Consider the following 19,051-nt stretch of genomic DNA (forward strand, 5'->3'; position numbering starts at 1 on the left):
CAAAAATGCCAACCGAAACTTTGGAAAAGGTTGAGTGTCTCTCAGGACACTATTTCTGGGGGATATGACATGGTGTACAGTAGTGTTTTAGGGCTGGAAGGCAGGTCTGTTTCCTCGGGTCCTGTCTATCAAAGTGACAGTGAGGTTGTTCAGGCCTCAGTGACCTCTACCAGAAGATCTACTGCATTACAGCAGGCACAGGCTCTTTTATCTCTGGCCAAAGCCAGTCAAAGTGCCAGCTCAGAGAAGCTACCTCAGTTCTCCAGCTTCTGTACTCCAAGAAGCTGTGCTGGGGGACAGAGATCAAAGGGCCAGCCAAACTTGGTGTGGTCAAGTTCCCTGTGGCCTCCCAGGAATGCTGTTCTCAACAAGGGTGAAGAGCTGTGAAAGAGGAGCTGTGGTCCCAGAAGGCCACTGACTGTTCTAACTCCTTTATTTGACATGTGAGGAAACTGAGGCCTGAGACCTTCTCTAAGGGCCATGGCTAAACTCACGTTATGAGCTGCTTCTGTCAAACAGCTCTGTAGCTCTCACCGTGGTTTTGCATTGCTATTCTTACCATTAATACTTTACCTATTTTTCTCAGTGTTTCTGAGTTCCTGCCTAAGATCCTACAGAATTAATGTTCTTGCTCAAGGCTATTTAGTACACTTTCTGGTGAGGTGGTTCAGTGGGTAAGGATGCTCAGTGCCAATCTGATAACCTGAGCTCATTTCCAGGTCCACATGATGACTGACTCTCTCAAGTTGTCCTCTGGCTTCTGCGTGTGTACTGTGGCACATCATGCCCTGAGTATACACACATACGCTGTGTCTTAGGGGTTCTATTGCTGTGGTGAAACACCATGGCCAAAAGCAACTGGAAAGGAAAGCCTTTGTTTCAGCTTATGGCTCTCAGGTCACACTCTATCACTGAGGGAAGTCAAGGCAGGAACTCTGGGAAGGAACCTGGAAACTGCTTACTGGCTTGATACCATTTACTTGTTCAGTCTACTTTCTTATATGCCCCATGTCCACCTGCCCAGGAAATGGCACCAACCCTGTGAAGCTGAGCCCAGCTACATCAATCATTAATAAAGAAAATGAATTACAGACTTGCTGATCAACAATCGACAATCTGATGAAGGGTCATCTCCTCTCTCTCTCTCTCTCTCTCTCTCTCTCTCTCTCTCTCTCTCTCTCTCCATTCATTTGTCTGTTTTGTTTTGAGACAGGATCTCCCTATATAGCTAGGTAGCTCTGACTGTCCCAGAACTCACTATATAGACCAGGCTGGCCTTGAACTCACAGAGATCCACCTGCTTCTATCTCTCAAGTGCTGTGATTAAAGGCATGGGCCACCATGCCAGGCACGGAGCCATTTTCTCCATTGAGATTCTTCTTTCCAGATACCTCTCTAGCTTGTGTCAAATTGAAAAAAACACACACAACCTGTACACACTAAAAAAGAATGAAATAACAATTTTTTAATTTATATTTTTGTAACAATTTAAAACACAGCTTTCATTTTATTTTCTTGCCGTTGACATTGCTGCAAATGAACAGACATTACAATGCTAAGAGAACAGTGACAGGAACAAACACTCTGCCAAGATTCAAATAGCGCCCAAAATACTCCTTACCAAATGGCTGCCTTGTCCGCCCAGCAAATCTTTACCCGTTCCTAATCTGAGAGCCGACCTGCAAAGAACAAAATCACATAGAGAGAGACAGCTGCCATGAGTACATGAAAAGGGAGGCCAGTGCCTGTCACATGGGGAAGCAGAGGAAAGAGGAGTCCTCCTGCTCCTCTGCCTTCTGGGCATTGACGGAGGCAGATCCTCCCTCTACAGCATTAATTCATCAACTGGATGGCTAAGGGCCTTCAGATGTGTCCACATCCTAGAAACCCAGTTTCTTCCTTTATGGGCAACTTTTGTTCCAGCCACATCTCTTCCTGATCACCATAACCGGCAGATCCCTCCATCTTCCCTCAGTCTTGCTCATTCTGGTCCAGTTTTCAGTCTATTCTATAACCTCATTCTCCTCAACCTCATTGAAATTATTGCATGGTTCTCCTGAAGGCTTAGTATTTTCTCCACAGTACATCCTTGGTGGATGGGCCCTTACGGGTGATTACTACCAATTTTACATGCAAGGAGATGGAAACGCAGAGTAGGAAGCTAATTCTCTCAAGGTCACCGGAGGAGGCACAGAATGGGAGAATAATTTACTCATGGATGTGGTGATTTATACTTGTAATCCCAGCACTATTGAGGCTGAGGCAGGAGATTAAGAGCTCAAATCCTTGAGCTGGGTGGTGGTGAAGGCATGTGCCTTTGGTCCCAGTACTCTTGAGGCAGAAGAGGCAGGTGGATCTCTGAGTTCGAGGCCAGTCTGGTCTACAGAGTGAGTTCCAGGACAACCAAAGCCATGCAGGGGAGTACTGGCAAAAAAGCAAATCAAACCAAAAACCCAAAAACAAATTAAGAATTGAAAGACGGCCAGGGCTCCAGTAAGCCTTGCTGACACAAAGACCCTGTCTCAACAAAATACAACAAGCAAGCAGACAAAGGTGTCACCTGCTGTTGTTATTTCCAATTCCTCATAGGCCAGGTAATGACTCTGAGGAATTGGGTGAGCTGAGTTCTAAGAGAGGGTAAAATTGACATACAGGGTAGGAGTGGCTTCCAAGTTGGAACTGTCAGTGATATGGACAAGATTAAAGGAACCCAGGGACTATTGAGGCCCTCAGACATCAGTGACACAATGAGGAGCCTGTGAAGGAGAGAAGAGGGAGCGTGTTGACCCAAGGAGGAAGGAGTGGGTCTGTGGGGCTACAGCTATGGGAAGCAGAATCACCGCAGAAGACAAAGCCGGAGTGTTAGGGAAGAAACCTGTTCCTCAGCCCTTGTCCAAAGACACACTTCAGCCGAACCAGAAGATAAGTCACCAGGAGCTCAGGAAGGCAGGCCATTGGAGGCCAGTCCTAGACAACAGGTGAATAGATTGTACTGAAGGAAATAGAACATCTAGTGAAGTTTCCAGCTGTGAAGAAGGAGAGTTGGGATGCTCACTCTGCCCGTAGAGCCTCCCACCCCACCCAGGGCCTTTCTAGTGTATCTCCTAGCTAGGAAAGATCCAAGTTCTTACGCTTACTGCTCAGTCAGTCCTTCTTCAGGCAACAGATACTCTGAGCTCGCACTCAGCCCTCGTCTAGTCTTGCGTATCTCACTGCCTATCCCAAATCAGGAAGACCATGACTGACTCTCCCATCTCTAGAGTCTTCTCTGCACAGAAGCATTGGACCATTTTAGTCTGTAACTCTGCTGAGGACCACAATGACGTGGGATAAACAGGGCTACCAGCAGTCACTCTCCCGAGATTCTAGAAGCGAGTATTGGTGGGCTCACCACTGAATCGTGTCATCTTTGAGTCTAAATGGGTCATCATGAGGGCCAGGGTTTCTTAAAGCTGTGGGATTGGCATTGTGTCCATGGGTATAATAAGGCCCTGAAAGTGTCCCTGGCTTGCAGATCTCGGCTGTGGCCTGCCCAGTCCCAGCTGCTGCTCTATGTGTCAGGTTGATAAAAGCAATTAACCCTTTCCTTCACATGCACGTTTCCTACCTGCTATGGGGAAAGAAATGCTGAGATTTGAAGCTCCTTCCCTTGAAGTCCTGCAGGCAACAGCAAGTAGGTGTCTCAAAGCTGTGCAGCCTACATATGACTAACTCTGACAATGGGTATGCTGGTAAGAAAGCTGACTTCTGAGGCCATGACCACTGGCTCTCGGCTTTGGACTAGTTGCCAAAATATACAAATAGAAAGGGGCATTAGAGTAGCTAGGGGCCAATTTACTTGAACATTAAGTAAAGGTTGTTCTCCTTTGCTGATGGAGACTGGGAAGTCTCAGGTCACCCTCCCCCTGCCACATTCAGGACACACTTAGATCTGGAACCAGACAGAACCAAACTAGCTGTGGGAAGACAGATTGCCCACACAATCCCCTCTCTCCATCTCTCTCTTTCTCTGTCTCTCTCTCTCTGTCTCTCTGTCTCTCTGTCTCTCTGTCTCTCTCTCTCTGACTGTGTGTGTGTGTGTGTGTGTGTGTGTGTGTGTGTGTGTGTGTGTGTGTGTGTGAAAGAGAGAGAGAGAGGTTAGTTGACACAGCCAGGAAGGGTGCATGTGATCTGAAAGGAAGTTTTTGTGATTCTATCAAAAGGACATTTACCCCTATTGTTCATGGTCAGAGAAGTGACCTGCCCATGCCCTCATCTGCCAGGCTGGGTTACCAGCAGGCTAGCTTCTTCTCTGCTCACTCCCTGGAGGTCGAAGCAGTCAATGGAATATCACAAGTGCATCCTCAGCCATTAAAATGTCACTCTGAAGACGGGAAGTATGAAGTGGCTCCTCCTTGCCTAATTCGACAGGCTTTCCCAGAAACCGATTCTCTCCCTATGTACAAAGGAGCCTCCACTTAATCTACAGTGCCTTTCCCCCTTTGTATGATTGGCAAGTTTTTAATTAATCATGGTCCTAAACCACTTCATTATAGATGGTAGTCTATGCATTAGTAAACTATTCCTTAACTGATTTCCTTCCACCTTGACCTTCTTCTTGACCTGTCACCCTACTTCTTAGGATTCATTCTCAAGTTGTATTGGGTCACATCTAGGGCTCTTACTGCACACGCCTGCACAGTCAGCGGGAGGTATAGCTGGAGACACAATTCCAGGATGTCTTTGGTCTCCTTTCCACTTACCCTGCACGTTGTCCCTACAAAACTGCAAACCACCTCTCTAGTCATTACTCCTGTTCCCACTCATGCTCTTTCTACTTTCCCATTTCTGTCATGAAGACTGGGAAGGACCCGGTGGGAAGTGAAACATAAGGCAGAATAGCATCAGCAGAGCCACAAACAAGGCGAAAATGGTAGCCGATTATGGTCAAAATTAGCATATGAAGGCTGGGGCAAGGGCTCAGCTGTCAGGAGCACTGGCTGTTCTTCCAGTGGACAGGGTTCAGTTCCCAGCACCCACATAGCAGCTCACAACTGTCTGTAGCTCCAGTTCCAGGGGAATCCAACGCCCTCTTCTGGCCTTCAAGAGCACTGCACACACATGGTACATATCTGTTCTTTCAGGCAACCCTACCCCAAACATTCTTTTAAATTAGCATATGAAATAATCAGTTGGAAGGGACAAAGATTAGAGCCCTTGTCACATCTCTTCATGATCCCTCCCCCCACCTTCTCACCAAGCCCAACATGTGACAAAATATGAGGGAAAAAAAGCATACTGTGTAAGTGACTGAGGTGTTCCGTTCCACTGAGCCTGTACAGGTGCCACTGATCTTATTCCCTTGGTAGCGCACTGTTGTGGACATGTCCCTTAAACTGGGCAGTGGTGCACACACCTTTAATCCCAGCACTCAGGAGGCAGAGGCAGTTGGATCTCTGAGTTTGAAGCCAGCCTGATCTACAGAACAAGTTCCAGGACAGACAGGGCTACACAGAGAAAACTTGTCTTGAAAAACAAAAACAAAACAAAACAAAACAAACCAAAAACAAACAATCCCGGCCCCCAAAACTAAAAACAACACCCCTACCCCCAGAAAAAAGAAAAAAAGAAAATATCCCTGTTTCTACTACTCCAATGTGGCAGCCTAATGTCCTCCTCTGGTACACAAGAGCCTGAAGATCACGGTGGCTACCCACAAGACTCTGGCATGCCTGTGTATATAACAAAGGGCACTCCATGGCCTCGCTTGTGAACCTGGAGCACTTTGCTAAGGATTCTCTTAAAAGCTGCAGGGCAGGGGAACTCAGAACTCAGAAGAGCCAAGTCCTTCCTTCAAAGAACAGGAGGTGTTAGTGGAAGAGGAGCAGGGGCCAGGTGAGGAGGACTGAGAGTTTGATGGAAGACGAGGGGTAAAGACTTGACAAGGAGCCAGAAAGCAAGGAACTACCCTCTGTGTCTGTGGGAATCAGTTTCTCCAGAGAGGGAAGAAGCAATTACGGTCTGTTTTGAGGGAAAGCTAGGAGGACTAGAGGAAATAGAAGAGCAGGCCCTGATTCCTGTCAGGAAGCCCCAGGTGCATGATGAAGCTTTCTTCTGAGATCTTAGCGCACCCAAGGTTGGGGGCAGGGGTGGGGAGCAGAGAACTCACAAAGCATCCTGGATCCCTGGCCATCTCACTGATGAGGACAAAGGGATTGCTGACAATATCAAGACCAGGAGCCCAGACATTTCTGGGCAGCATGGTCAATCTCAGACACTATAGGTCTGTGTTTTCGGAGTGACCTGCTTTTTCCTTCTAAGGACAGGTATGAGAGCCCCAACAGCTCCTTCTACCCCGGGAGTCATTGCCCAGTAGTCTGGGGAAGAAGCTGCCTCGGATGAGCACTGTATCTTTCATCTAAAGATCTTAAGGAGCCTTAATAACAACCACGCTTCATTATTTCTGCTTTGTGGATGAGGACAGTGACTCAGAGGGCTTGGCAAGTTTCTCGCTCACGCTGGGAGTTATTACCAGAACCATGAATGAGCCTTGGGATGAAGCTCGACTTCATAAACCTTTAAACTTGGACCCTTTATAGTAGTGAAGTTTACAAAAATAATGACCCCTTTGCACCGAGAGTTCATGCCTTTGTTCTGTTATTGAGCCTTAGGTGGGGCATAAGCATCTTAGGATGGGGATCCAACTTGAATCCTTCAGTGTGAAGCAAGGTGAGAAAAGTTGTGTGTTTTATTGGTAATGCCTGGACCACTCGCAGTTCATTGTTTTCATCTATCTACCCGCCCATCCATCCATCCATCCATCCATCCATCCCTCAGTGACTCATTACAGTAACACTCACTTCAGCTTCTATGACATCACCTGTAAAATAGCATTGGCAAAAGACTATTTTGTAAATTAAGATAATTTCTATGAAATTACCTAACATATGGTAAGCCCTCAAGGTAACTATTATCATTACACAAGTAATTACAAGAAATATATCAACACACACACACACACACACACACACACACACACACACACACACACAAGTTCTTAAGCAGCCCTTTGTAGGATATTGGGCAAAGTTGCAGCTGAAGGGAGTTAGTTTTTGGGGAAGAGACTGATCTTTCACATTAAAAACTAGAAATGAGGGGTTGGGGATTTAGCTCAATGGTAGAGCGCTTGCCTAGGAAGCGCAAGGCCCTGGGTTCGGTCCCCAGCTCCGAAAAAAAGAACAAAAAAAAAAAAAAAAACTAGAAATGAGGACATTGCCCTTCAGTAAATAAAAGAGGGCGAGTCCTGGATCCTCACTGTAGACCATGACGTGTCAGAAGCATTGAGAAGACAATAAGCCAACACGAGTCCCTTCCAGTGGGTAGAAATATGGAGACGTAGGACAGAAGTGGGGCTCAGCTTTGGTATCCTGGAGAGGTTAGTTATAAAGCCCTAGTCACTCAGAGGCTTGCTTGTATTCTCCATTGTTCTACCTTAGAATAGAACAAATAACTCTGCAAATTCTTGCTTGACTCATCTTCGATCAGGTCACCCGAAACTCAGTGTTAAAAAGGAGACAGGATGGGACAGTTGAGGTGCAACCGGAATGGAGTTGGAGGTACCATAGGGAGGAGCAAGTGCCAGGGAGATCTCTGAAGGCCTATCTGGAAGGAACTGGTTGGTTTCACTAGGAAGCTGTGGACTCCTCCTAACTTCTTGCAACTCCATTCTTCTGTGTGAGCTAAACCCTGGATCTGAAATCCTCCCCTGCCCAGACACAAAATCCTGAGGCTGTGAAGAAAAGCCTTCACAGGTTTGACTGGCTGAAAAATAGAAACATTTGAGTGACAAAAAAAAATAACAAACAAAAACAAAAACAAAAACCCAAAAAACAAAACAAAAACAACAACAACAAAAACCCCAAAAAACAAAAAAAAACAACCCCCCAAAACACGGGGGCGGGAGGTGGGGGAAGGACGATGGGGAGGGGAATAAAATCTGGAATGTAAAAATTAATTAATTAATTAATCAATTAATTAAAAAATACCCAAACCCAGAAAGAAAAGCCAAAGCCTGGGAGAAAATCTTCACGGAATGTAATGTATTTTAAGGATATATTGTAACAAGGAAGGGCATTCTCAATGCCAAGGAACACTCACAAACCACTAGGGAACAAAAGATGTAAACAGGCAGTTTTAGAAGAAATAGGCATCCAAAATACTCCTGTCTAGTAGTAATTAGGAGAACGAGAAAGGAAATGCCATGTTACTGTGTTTGATTGTTTAACTGACAAAAATTTTAAAAGTTTCTAATACTTTGCATTGGCAAAAGTGTGAGCATGGATGGGAATGTGAACTGATCATTGTGCGTGCGTGCATGCGTGCGTGCGTAGGTCTAGGGACAGTTCTGTAGCTGTGGTTCTTGGGATCAGACTCGGATGGTCAGACTTTCAAGGCAGACTCTCCTACACACTGAGCTCCTTGACAGTCCGCAGAATTTTAAAGGGTAGATTTGCAGTAGCTGTAGCTTTAAAGAATGTTTTGTTAAATAATCTGCTTTTAAGGAATTAGTCTCATTCATATATCCACAGAAAGGCAAAGGTACAAGAATGGCAATGGCAACATGAGAACATTTTATCATCATCATCATCATCATCATCATCATCATCATCATCATCATTATTAATTTGGCTTTTAGAGACAAAGTTTCTTTGTATAGCCCTGGCTCACTCTGTAGACCAGGCTGACCTTGAGCTCACAGAGATTTGCCTGCCTCTCCCGCACCTGGATTAAAAGCATGTGCCAACACTGCCCAGCATGAGAACATTTACTAAGGGCCAGCCAGCCATCAGGACACTGAGACTCAGAGAAGTTAGGTAACTGACTCAGGATCACGCAGGTAACATGCGGTAGTAGCAGGTAGCTCCAGCATTTGTCCCCAGGGTTACCAGCTGAGTCATTGGTTCTCAACCTGTGTGACTCCACCTGTTTGAGTGTCAAATGACACTTCTACAGGGGTCCCATATCAGATATTTACATTATGATTCATAACAGTAGCAAAATTACAGTCATGAAGTAACAGCAAAAGTAATTTTATGGTCGGGGGTCACCACAACATGAATTAAAAGTGTCATAGCATTAGAAAGGTTGAGAACCACTGTGCCAAGTCACAACATCCGCCTCCCAAGTCTTCTGTATCTAATGGCCATCTGTAGAAGTTTGTGTATTTTGTTCAGTACTACAATTTTTTTATTTATTTGTTTATTTATTTATTTATTTATTTATAGTTTTGTGTGTACTTATATGCATGCATATATTCAGATACACATTTACCTGTGTGTGCTGGTATGTGGGGAGGTAAGATATCAATGTCTTTCTTAATTAATTTGAGATACAGTCACTGAACCTGGAGCCCCTCAATTTGGCTAGGCTGGATCTTGTTATGTCTGCCTCTCCAACACTGAGATTATAGGTATGTGGCAGACTTTTTACATGGGTGCTGGGGATTGAAATCAGGATCTTGTATGATAAGCACTTTACTCATTGAACCATCCATCATCTTAGCTTCCTATTTTAGTTTTTTTTTTTCCTCAGATACAGTTACCTATAGCCCAGGCTGACCTCAAACTTTCTACATAGTAAAGGTGGCTTCAAACCCTCCCAACCCCCATTCTCTTGCTTCTACCTTCTCAGTAGTAGAATTACAGAGGTAGACCACCATACCAGGGTACTGCTGTTCTTTTAAAACAAGGTCTCCAAGGCTTGAGATCATGGCTACTCCACCAAAATCCATAAAAACATATAACCAGTCATTTCAAAATTAATTTGTAACCGGAAGATCACAGTGTTCCTTTTGAGAGCCCATTATCATGTCACCAGGAAAACGGACTTGTAAGAGCCGTCATAACGATTATCTAATTATCATACCCCAGTGCATCAGTGGAAAGAGTGGTTAGCTGGCTCTCCTCTCCTTGCTTTGGGTCTGTGGAGGACCCAAAAGAGTAAGTTCTCGTACAGGCTTGAAGAACTTTTTTGACACAGAAGCCAGTTTTATTATCTATAAAGGACAGGGTTCTCAAGTCATCAATGGCCTCTTCCTGTCTTAATCCAAATCGGGAGTGGCTTTTCCTCAGGAGAGACATTCCTGGAACCCGTGCTGGGTGAAGCACATGAAGTTTTGGCCATGCCAGGGCTACAGATTTACCCCAGGGAGCTTTACAGCCCACTATTTAGGAGCATTACACTGTAGCCTCTCTTAGAATGACCCATCAATAAGTACAGGCTTTCAAGTTTAGAAATTCAATATGCTTTTTTCTTTTTAGCATTTTTGTTGTTTTCAAGACAGGGCTTCTCTGTGCAGCTCTGGTTGACCTGGAACTTGTTTTCTAGACTTAGGTTGGCCTCAAACCCTCCTGCCTCTGTCTCTCCCCAGAGCTGGGATTAAAGACATATGAAGCCACCACCCTATTTGACATCTTTACAAGTGGGGGGGGGGTCCCATTCACTTAGGGCTAAGCGTGTTATTTGTTTAGCTGCTCATTTCAGAGTGTTCATAATGTCCTTTGCATTTTTTAACTTCCGGTACATTTTGCCCTATTCTCAACCGGCCTGCAATACCCACAGGATTCTTCCCTGTGAATGCGACAAGAGCTTGTTTGGAAGCTGCTGGAAGACTGGGTCCACTCCCAGGGCTTTGGTCATTGCGAACATTCTGAATAGTCCTGCTGTAAACATCTTCACGCAAAGTCCTTCTCTCTTCGGATCATTTCCTTACACTTGGACTTCCTTAAATGGCCTTACTGGGTCAAAGGGGCTCTGTGAACAGTTTTATAGCTTTTGGCACATAGTTTTCAGATTGCGCCCTGAGAGGATCTGACCAATGGCTCCGGGACAGCAATAGGGCAGGAATGCGGAGAAGCAGCCCCTTTTTCACTTTCCAAAGCAAGGGCCCTGCGAATGCAGAAGTGCTTCCTTATTGCCCTCCAGTTCCCTCCGCCTGGCCAGTGTCTAAGGTCTAAGGCTAGGTGAACACCTTGGTCTGGGAAGGGCACAAAGGTTTCGGAGAGCCTAGGATTTGTGTCCCGGAGGCAGAGGCAACTCCTCCAGGCTTCCCAGCCCCGGGACTCAACGGGATTCAAACGAGTCCCACACTCTGAGCGCGGGCTAGGGGCGCGGCCTCCCCGCCCCCCGGGAGCCCCAGGCCAAGGCCCCAGGCGCGCCAGGGCTGGGAAGGGCGCTGACCCCGGGCGCTGCAGTTCGGCGCGGCATGCATAGCTGCGTGCTGAGTCAGCGGGACACAGCGGGCGGGGGGCGCGGACGTCAACTAGGCCGCTGGGTCCGGCGGGCGACGCGGGACACACGACAGGAACCACGGGGCACCGCGCTGCCATCCGTCCCGCCTCCTAACCCCGGGAACGGGCCAGACAAGGCAGAGAGACTAGCCAGGCGGGAACGGAAAAGCTTTGCTGCTGAGCTCGGTGGCGGGGCGTGGCCGGAGGCTAGGGGCGGGGCGTGCCGCGGGGACGCGCCGGGTGGGCGGGGCGGGCCGCGCGCGGCCGCCCGCGGGCGGAGGGGCTTGTGGGTAGCGGCGGCGCGCGGCCGAGTAGGGACGCGGCTCGGACTGCGTGTGAGGGGAGCGGGCTTGTGGGCGCGCGAGGCAGCCAGCGGCGACATGCGGGTGGACGGGCGGCGGCCCTAGCGGCCTGAGCCCCGAGGGCGGGGCGGTGCGGCGCGGGCGCCCCTTCCCCGCTCCCGCCCGCCGGGTCCTGGCGAGCTCGCTACGGGCCGGGCGGCGCGCGTGCGGCTGAGGGGCGGGGACGCCGTGTGCCTCGCTGCTCCGGGCCGGGCCGGGCGGCTCCTCAGACAGCGGCGCGCGGCGGGCCGGGGCGGAGGTTCCGCGGGCGGCGCTAGGCCGGGCGAAGCGGCATGAGCCGGCCCCCGCCGACGGGGAAAATGCCCGGCGCCCCCGAGGCCGCGCCGGGGGACGGGGCGGGCGCGGGTCGTCAGAGGAAGCTGGAGGCGCTCATCCGAGACCCTCGCTCGCCCATCAACGTGGAAAGCCTGCTGGTAGGTGCGGGATAGGGAGGGAACTCCCCGCCCTGCCTGGTCCCCCCTTGGCCCACCCGCCCAGCTTCCGGCTGCCCAGGGACCTGGAGACCCAGGTTCCGGAGTGGATACCCCACCTGGGATTCTTGGGTCCACCTCCCTGTGGAGCGAGTGTCACCTCCGCCGCCCCCGTTCTTGGAGCGCGCGGGGAGGAAACACCCCTGGTCTCCTTCCCGCCTACCCAGTTGGTTTGGGGCGGAAAGGTGGAGGATTGGCTGTGCTTCCTACACTAGGCTACCCAATTTGAAAGTGTCACGCACTGTGGGAGCTAGGGTGAAATCGAGGGAGAAAGAAATCCGACGCTCTTCCTATTGGGAGTACCACCTGGGGCACATGACAAAGAGCTGCCCTCACTCGGTCCTCTTCGTCAGGAATCTGGGAACGCACAGCTTAAGTTTGCTGTTTTCAGTTGCTCTTGGACATTCCATAGTAGCTATTTAGTGCATTTGAATTTATGTAAATTAAATTTCCGGAGATTGTTGCTCTGAAGCCAAGAAATGAGTCTGAATTGTAGAATGGAATAAATCTCCCCCCTTCATCTTGTCTTTCCCATAGCATTCAAAATCCCAATTAAGAGCCTAGCTGGAGCTCGATTAAGAAAAGAACACGTTTTGCAATAAATGCCATCTAGAATGCTAGTATACTTCTGGTCATGTTGAGGGAAGCGATTATGTTTGGCAAACGAATTTGATTAGTGTGCAGCTAGAGATGCGTTTATGGGAAAAAGTGGTGTGACGGTGTATCCTGAGAAGTCAAAAAAAAAGTATTCTGGCTATTAGCTCTGGAGGGCTAGGCATAGGGTGGGTGTTCAGGCATTCTGTGCCAAAAAGCATGTCAGTTCTGAGCCCTGCTAGGCGAAGCCTAGTTACTCTGTGATGAGAAAAGCTGTCTCCTCCCTTTCCACTGACTAACTTTTCTTCTGAGGCCGTTGGTTATCCTTTGAGGTTTCTGGAATCATTTGCAGAATGACTCAGTTCTGTTTGGCCACAGTGCAGGAACTGACTAGAGAGTGGGTATCGTTCGATAGGATGTGTAAATGTAAAGATTGTGACTTTTTTGGAGGGGAGGGGAGGGGAGTATAGTATGCTTTTTGTTTGGTAGTGGGTTCCTGTGTCTTTGTGGGATGTATTTTGGAAGTCTTCAGAGTAGGATTAGTTGCTTGTAGGTCATAGCCTTTTGTAGATAAAGCAAAGCTTCTTTGGCGTCACTGCCAGCATTTTCACTTTGGTATTTTGCTAGCAAAACTTTGATCCTAGGCCAGAAAGTTCAGTTAAAAATAGTCTCTGTAAATCTCAAGTATTCACCAGGTTCATTCTCAATCCCAGATAGAAATGTTTTCACATTTCACAGTCATCTCTTGTACTGTTAGTGATGTTAATTATCGTTATTAGGATCATTCTGAGCTTGCAACCAAGTTGTTTATACCTGTGACGTGACTATTTTGTTTTATTAAAATATTGCCTAAATTATTACACGTGGTCAGTAACAGTTCCTTCATTGAGAGCTTAATACACCACATTTGTTATGATGTCATATTACCCTTATGAGGGTTGACATTAAATGCTGATTTGACAGCAGACTTACTGCTGCTTTTAGTTGATTACATGTCATTGAGATCAGGACAGGTGTTATTCTAGAGTGCAGCAAATGCTACTAAGCCAAAAAATGCCGTTTATTCCTTTAGAGTGAGGTCCCTGGTGCCTTTGTTGAACATTAATAAAAGTTGAAAACATCATTAAAGTTATAATAATACCTAAGTTATGTAAATTTCATCATGAAGTTTTAGAATGAATTATTTGCTGGGTGTTTTATGTCAACTTGACACAAGCTAGAGATATGGCATTTTCTTCCTTAGTGATTGATGTGGGAGGGCCCAGCCCATTGTGGGTGGTACCATCCTTGGGCTGGTGGTCCTGGGTTCTATAAGAAAACTGGCTGAGCAAGCCACGGGAAGCAAACCAGTAAACAACAACCCTCCATTGCCTCTGTACCACGCCAGGTTTCTGCTGTTTGAGTTCCTATTTTGATTTCCATCGATGAGGAACTGTGTATAGTATGGAACTGTAAACCAAATAAACCTTTCCTCTCCAAATGGTCATGGTAAAATTTTAGTTGTAGTAGTATACATAATACTTGGCAGTTAAACCTTGTTGAAGTACACAGTTGGGTAATGCTATGTGCATTCACACTGTTGTGCCAGTCATTACTGCTGTGCATCATCACAGCCTTTTCATACCCCAAATTGTAACTCTGTAGTCTTTAAACTGATTTTATTTTTAAAATTATGTTTTAAAAATGCTTACAAAATAATAGCTGTTACTACTTTAAAGATTTGAAATCTTGCTATGAGCTTTTTCCAAAATTAAATCATTGCTTTACCTAACATTACATTTCTTCTAGTTTTCAGTCTAGAAAACATTAATAGTCTAATGCAAGCAGCCTGATATTTAGTTACTGTATTCAGAAGCTTAGAAAGCACCATTGGAAGTTGTATATTGGTAAATATGGCAAGTGATGATGAAGGATACCGGAATTTTCTATAAAACGTTTTCAGTAGGCTAGGGAAACCATTCATAGGAAAAAAGTTACACAAGATTGCATGTAAAGTTTCTTCCAGTACATGGTACATCTTTACACTCATTTTACTTCTCCTATGTGCATTTGGCACATTTTTGCTAGCTTTATGTTTTCTTTGAGACAGGAAATTATTTTTGTTATAGATATTTCTTACTACATTTTAAAAATGCATGCAATTATGAGTTTGCTATCATAAGTACTAATCATTGTCAAGCATATCTAGGGCTGAATTTTAGGACCCTATCAGTGTACAGACTGAATTATCTTGTTTCTCTGCAGAGGCTATCTACTTTATTTGTCTCTAAAATATGCAACTCTTTTGAAGTTGCAGATTGTGAGCTGCTGGTATTATATAAAAAGTAGTTTTGAGAGAGACTTGCTTCTGAAATTAAAAAACAAACAGTATCTATCTTGTGTGTTTGAGTGTGGGCATGTGCCCTGCCATGTGTAGAGGTCAGAGGACAAGTGTGGAAGTCGGTTCTCTCCTCTCATGTGGGTTCTAGAGATCAAACTTAGGTCATGGGGTTGTCAGGCTTGGTAACTTGTAAGTAAGTAAGTACCTTTATTAACCAAGCCTTTTTTGAAGGTCAGTAATTTTGAAATATTTTTAAGGGAGGATCTTAAGTGATAACCTTTGGGTAAATTCCTGTGTTGTCAGAGGTCCTCATATTGCTTGCCTGGTGTGTTTTACTTAACATGTATGCTGGAGAAATGTCTTAAGGTTGATGCTTTGGGATTTTATTTTCTTATGTGGCTATAGTAACCTATATTGTACCTAGGTTTTTGTGAATGGGTAAAGGTGATCAAACATTCATTGGGTTGAAAAACAAAATACCAATTAAAACTTTTTAAATTTACATTTCTTTATTTGTGTGTGTTTTGGGTGGGGTGTTATATTGTCATGGCACAGGTATGGAGGTCAAGGAACAATTTACAGGAGCCAGTTCTCTCCTTCCACCATGTGAATTCCAGTAATCAAACTAAGGCTGTAGGGCTTGGCAGCAACTGCCTGTAACTGCTGAGCCATCTGCCTGGCTCCAGAAACACCTATTAAAACTGGTACTTGCCAGTAACTATATGAAAATGTTACTGTACAGAAATTTTATTTTTGGTAGTTCTGAATATACAACTCAAGGCCTTGCACATGCTAGGCAAGTGTCTGCCTCAGGGCTATGGCCCCAGATCATGAAAATATTTATCACAGTACTTAGGTTCTTTCCAATCAGTGCTGGCCAATTAAGATACAGTTGCATGTGTTCAGTCCCCATAAGTAATGTCTGAGACTGTTTTGAAGATGTAATAAAAACAAAATAGAATTTAAAAAAAGATGAAAAATGACTTTGTACGTATTCATTTGTGTGAGGTAGGAGGTGGATATATAGAATATACAGATTAAATGCTTTAAAACTTAATTTTTGTTTTGTTTTTTACATTTATTTATTTGCGGCTATGTGTGTAGGGAGCTGAGGAAAACTTTTAAGAGTTAATTCTCTTACTATGTGAGTTTCAAGGTCCAGCTCCAGTTTGTCAGGCTAGACAGTAGTGCTTATTCCTGCTTGCAGAGCTATTTATAATATAAATATAAATAAATTTAATAAATGTTATAAGCTGGGCATGGTGGTGACTCACACCTTTAGTCCCATACTCGGAAGGCGGGGGCAGGCAGATCTCTATGAGTTTAAGGCCCCCTGGTCTACAGAGTAAGTTCCAAGCCAGCCCCAGCTACATAATGAAATCTTGCTTTTTAAAAAAAATTGTTATAAGCAATTAGTGTTAAGTCTTCGTAAGGACTTTTTTCTCTTAATTCTCTTGGGTTGATAATGAGATAGAATTGCTGTGTCATAGGATATATGTATATTTGCTTTTTAGGAAATGACCAGATCTTTTTAAAGTAGTTAAAGTATAAACTATTTTATATTTCGTACTTATGCCAACAACACAGGAGGGAAGATTCCAGTTATTCCACAGCTTCCCTAACATCAGGAAAAAAACAAAACAAAAAAACCCCCTTTCTGTTGTGGGTAGAGTGGTAGCTCATTGAGTTGTAATTTGCATGTCCTTATGACTACCATGCATACTGGCTAGTTATATATAAATATATGTGAATCATCTGTTAGAGTATTTGCCCTTTTGAAAAGTTGGGCTGTTATATAAGTTTTTATGTGTTAGACATAGAAATGACTTTGTGTACAAAGGCAATGCTATAAAGTTTGTCTTGTGAGTGTTTTTTCTCAGTCTGTGGTATGTTTTAAAAATGGTTATTGCTTTTTTCTGCCCTAGCCCTATGGCATAGAAATAGCCTCTTTTGCTTTTATTCTTGAACCTTTATGATTTAGCATTTGTATACAGGTCTAAGATACATGTTTATCAATTGAGTTAGGGATTGAAGCTGACTTTCCTTTTTCCTCCAAATGATTACTCAGATACTCAGTATTACTACTACTACTACTACTACTACTACTACTACTACTGCTATTACTATTTTGAGAAAAGTATTTTTCCTTTTTTACTGAGTTGCTTGTCATCTTTGCCAAAAATCTGTTTACTAGTAGACTTTTGTGTGTTTTCTTAATGTTATCTTCAGATTCTTAGTCACGGTCAAACTTTGTTTAAAACTCATTTCTTTCTAGTTTTATCTGTGGAAATGGGCAGTCAGCCAACCATGACTGGTAAGATAGAAAGCATCTTAGATTTAAAAATTATTCCATACTGACTACTCATGATAAGGGTTGTTGGGGAAGAGAAAGTTGATGGCTCAGTTTGACACAGGATGATGTATCATTGAAAATCCAGAGGACTGGTGGGGTGACTGAGTTGGTAGAGGTGTGTGCTGCCAAGCCTGGCTAGTGGCCTTGAGTTTGATTGCTGGGACCCACAGGGTGCACAAAGAAATGACTCCTACAAGTTGTCTTCTGATCTCTACATATGTACTGAGGCACACATATACAATACATGTAAACAGAACAAGACAAAAAAAATCCACAGCCCACAAAAGCATTCTTAACCAGTAGTGGGCTAGCTTACTATATTGAATTTAACATGTAAGTTAGTATCAAGTCATGGTAGCTGTCCTTTATCCTTGCTGGGAACTGCTTTCCTTGCATCCTTGCTTTCCTGATCCTTCAAAGTGTGATTACATTAATGTAGATGTAGATAGGTCTGCGCTTGGCTTGTTTTAAATGACCTTCATTTACCTTTTGGAAAGTGGTCTGTTCACAGTGGCTAGTCTCCTCATTCTCATACTCATTTATTCTTTCTCTCTTTCATATTAGGGTTGCTTTTTGGTTCATTGGTGTTAACTCTTTTGGAGAATTATTTCTAAGGACTTTATGGCTTGTTTTCCAGGCATCTAAAGTGCTTTATAACTGATCATTTTATATTTAATGCGTATTTTACTTTATTCTGTGAAAGATTTTTGAACAACTTTAGTTATGATGTATGTGATAGGAAATTTACTTTTAAGGGATTTCAGATTGGGAACTAGTTTCTAACACTTCATTATTAAGGTTAGCTCTGGAGATGAGAAGCAAGCCTGTTTTAATACTTGGGTAAATGGTGCTGAGGAAGTCTTACAATGTTAAAATATTATCTTTTTTGTACTTCCTGGCCTTTGAGGTTATTTATTTAATTTACTTACTTATTACTGTTGAAGTCAAGTGCTTACCTTATAGCTGACTGGTTTTTGTAGCCCAGACTGTCCCTGAACTCATGAGCCTCGTCTCCAGCCTTCTAAATGCTGGGGTTACAGGCTTGGAGGAACAACACTTGGCTTGTGAGTTTATTTTTATCTAATGCATACAAGATAAACTGTATTAGGATATAAATGTTTTTGTCTTCCTGTTATATTCTTTGGCTATTTGTTGAATTAAAAAGTAATTCAATTTTAAGTAATAGGAGTGATATCTCTAAAGGTATAGTCCCTCTAGAAGTGATAGTACAATAGACCCCGAGTATATCTTGTCATTTGAGATTAGTCTATTCATAAGAAGGAAGATAGGCAAACATATGTATGCTGAGAAGATAGGTTTGGGAGGTTAGAACAGTTGGTCTCCTAGGAAAAGTAAATTGTAATGTAGGCATATTCTAGCCCCTGTACTGAAACAGGGTGTCTAGAGAAAGATAAAATCTAATTTTGTTCTGTATTTTAGGTGAAGTTAAGACACTATGTGGGCTAAACAGCTTTTAGTCACTTGCATGTCATCTGTTCCCCTGATCTAGCTTCTAGTTAATCTCATCTAGTTCCATGGGGAGCCATGTGATTTTTGTGTTAAGTTAGATTTCATGATTGAGAACAGATGAAAAAATGGTGGTATGTTTCAGGTTAATCCTCAAAACAGTATATTGGTTGTTAATAATCAAGCAATATTTGCTTGCTAACAAAATTAAAAACAAA

General features: G+C 44.3%; 1 protein-coding gene across 2 annotated transcripts in view; it reads left to right on the forward strand.

Annotated features, from left to right (window-relative positions):
* The first annotated feature begins 11,560 nt into the window (after positions 1-11,560).
* Rock2 (Rho-associated coiled-coil containing protein kinase 2) overlaps positions 11,561-19,051 on the forward strand; it is a 94,951-nt gene continuing 87,460 nt past the window's right edge. The window contains exon 1 of one of the 2 annotated variants that reach the window (XM_006239909.5): positions 11,561-12,042. In XM_006239909.5, the coding sequence (XP_006239971.1) occupies positions 11,902-12,042 (141 nt within the window). In that variant the 5' untranslated portion in view covers positions 11,561-11,901. The remainder of the gene's footprint in view (positions 12,043-19,051) is intronic. The other variant, NM_013022.2, reaches the window with a different exon arrangement.

Source organism: Rattus norvegicus, chromosome 6, assembly GCF_036323735.1.
Source record: "Rattus norvegicus strain BN/NHsdMcwi chromosome 6, GRCr8, whole genome shotgun sequence".
In the NCBI taxonomy this organism is placed as follows: Eukaryota; Metazoa; Chordata; class Mammalia; order Rodentia; family Muridae; genus Rattus; species Rattus norvegicus.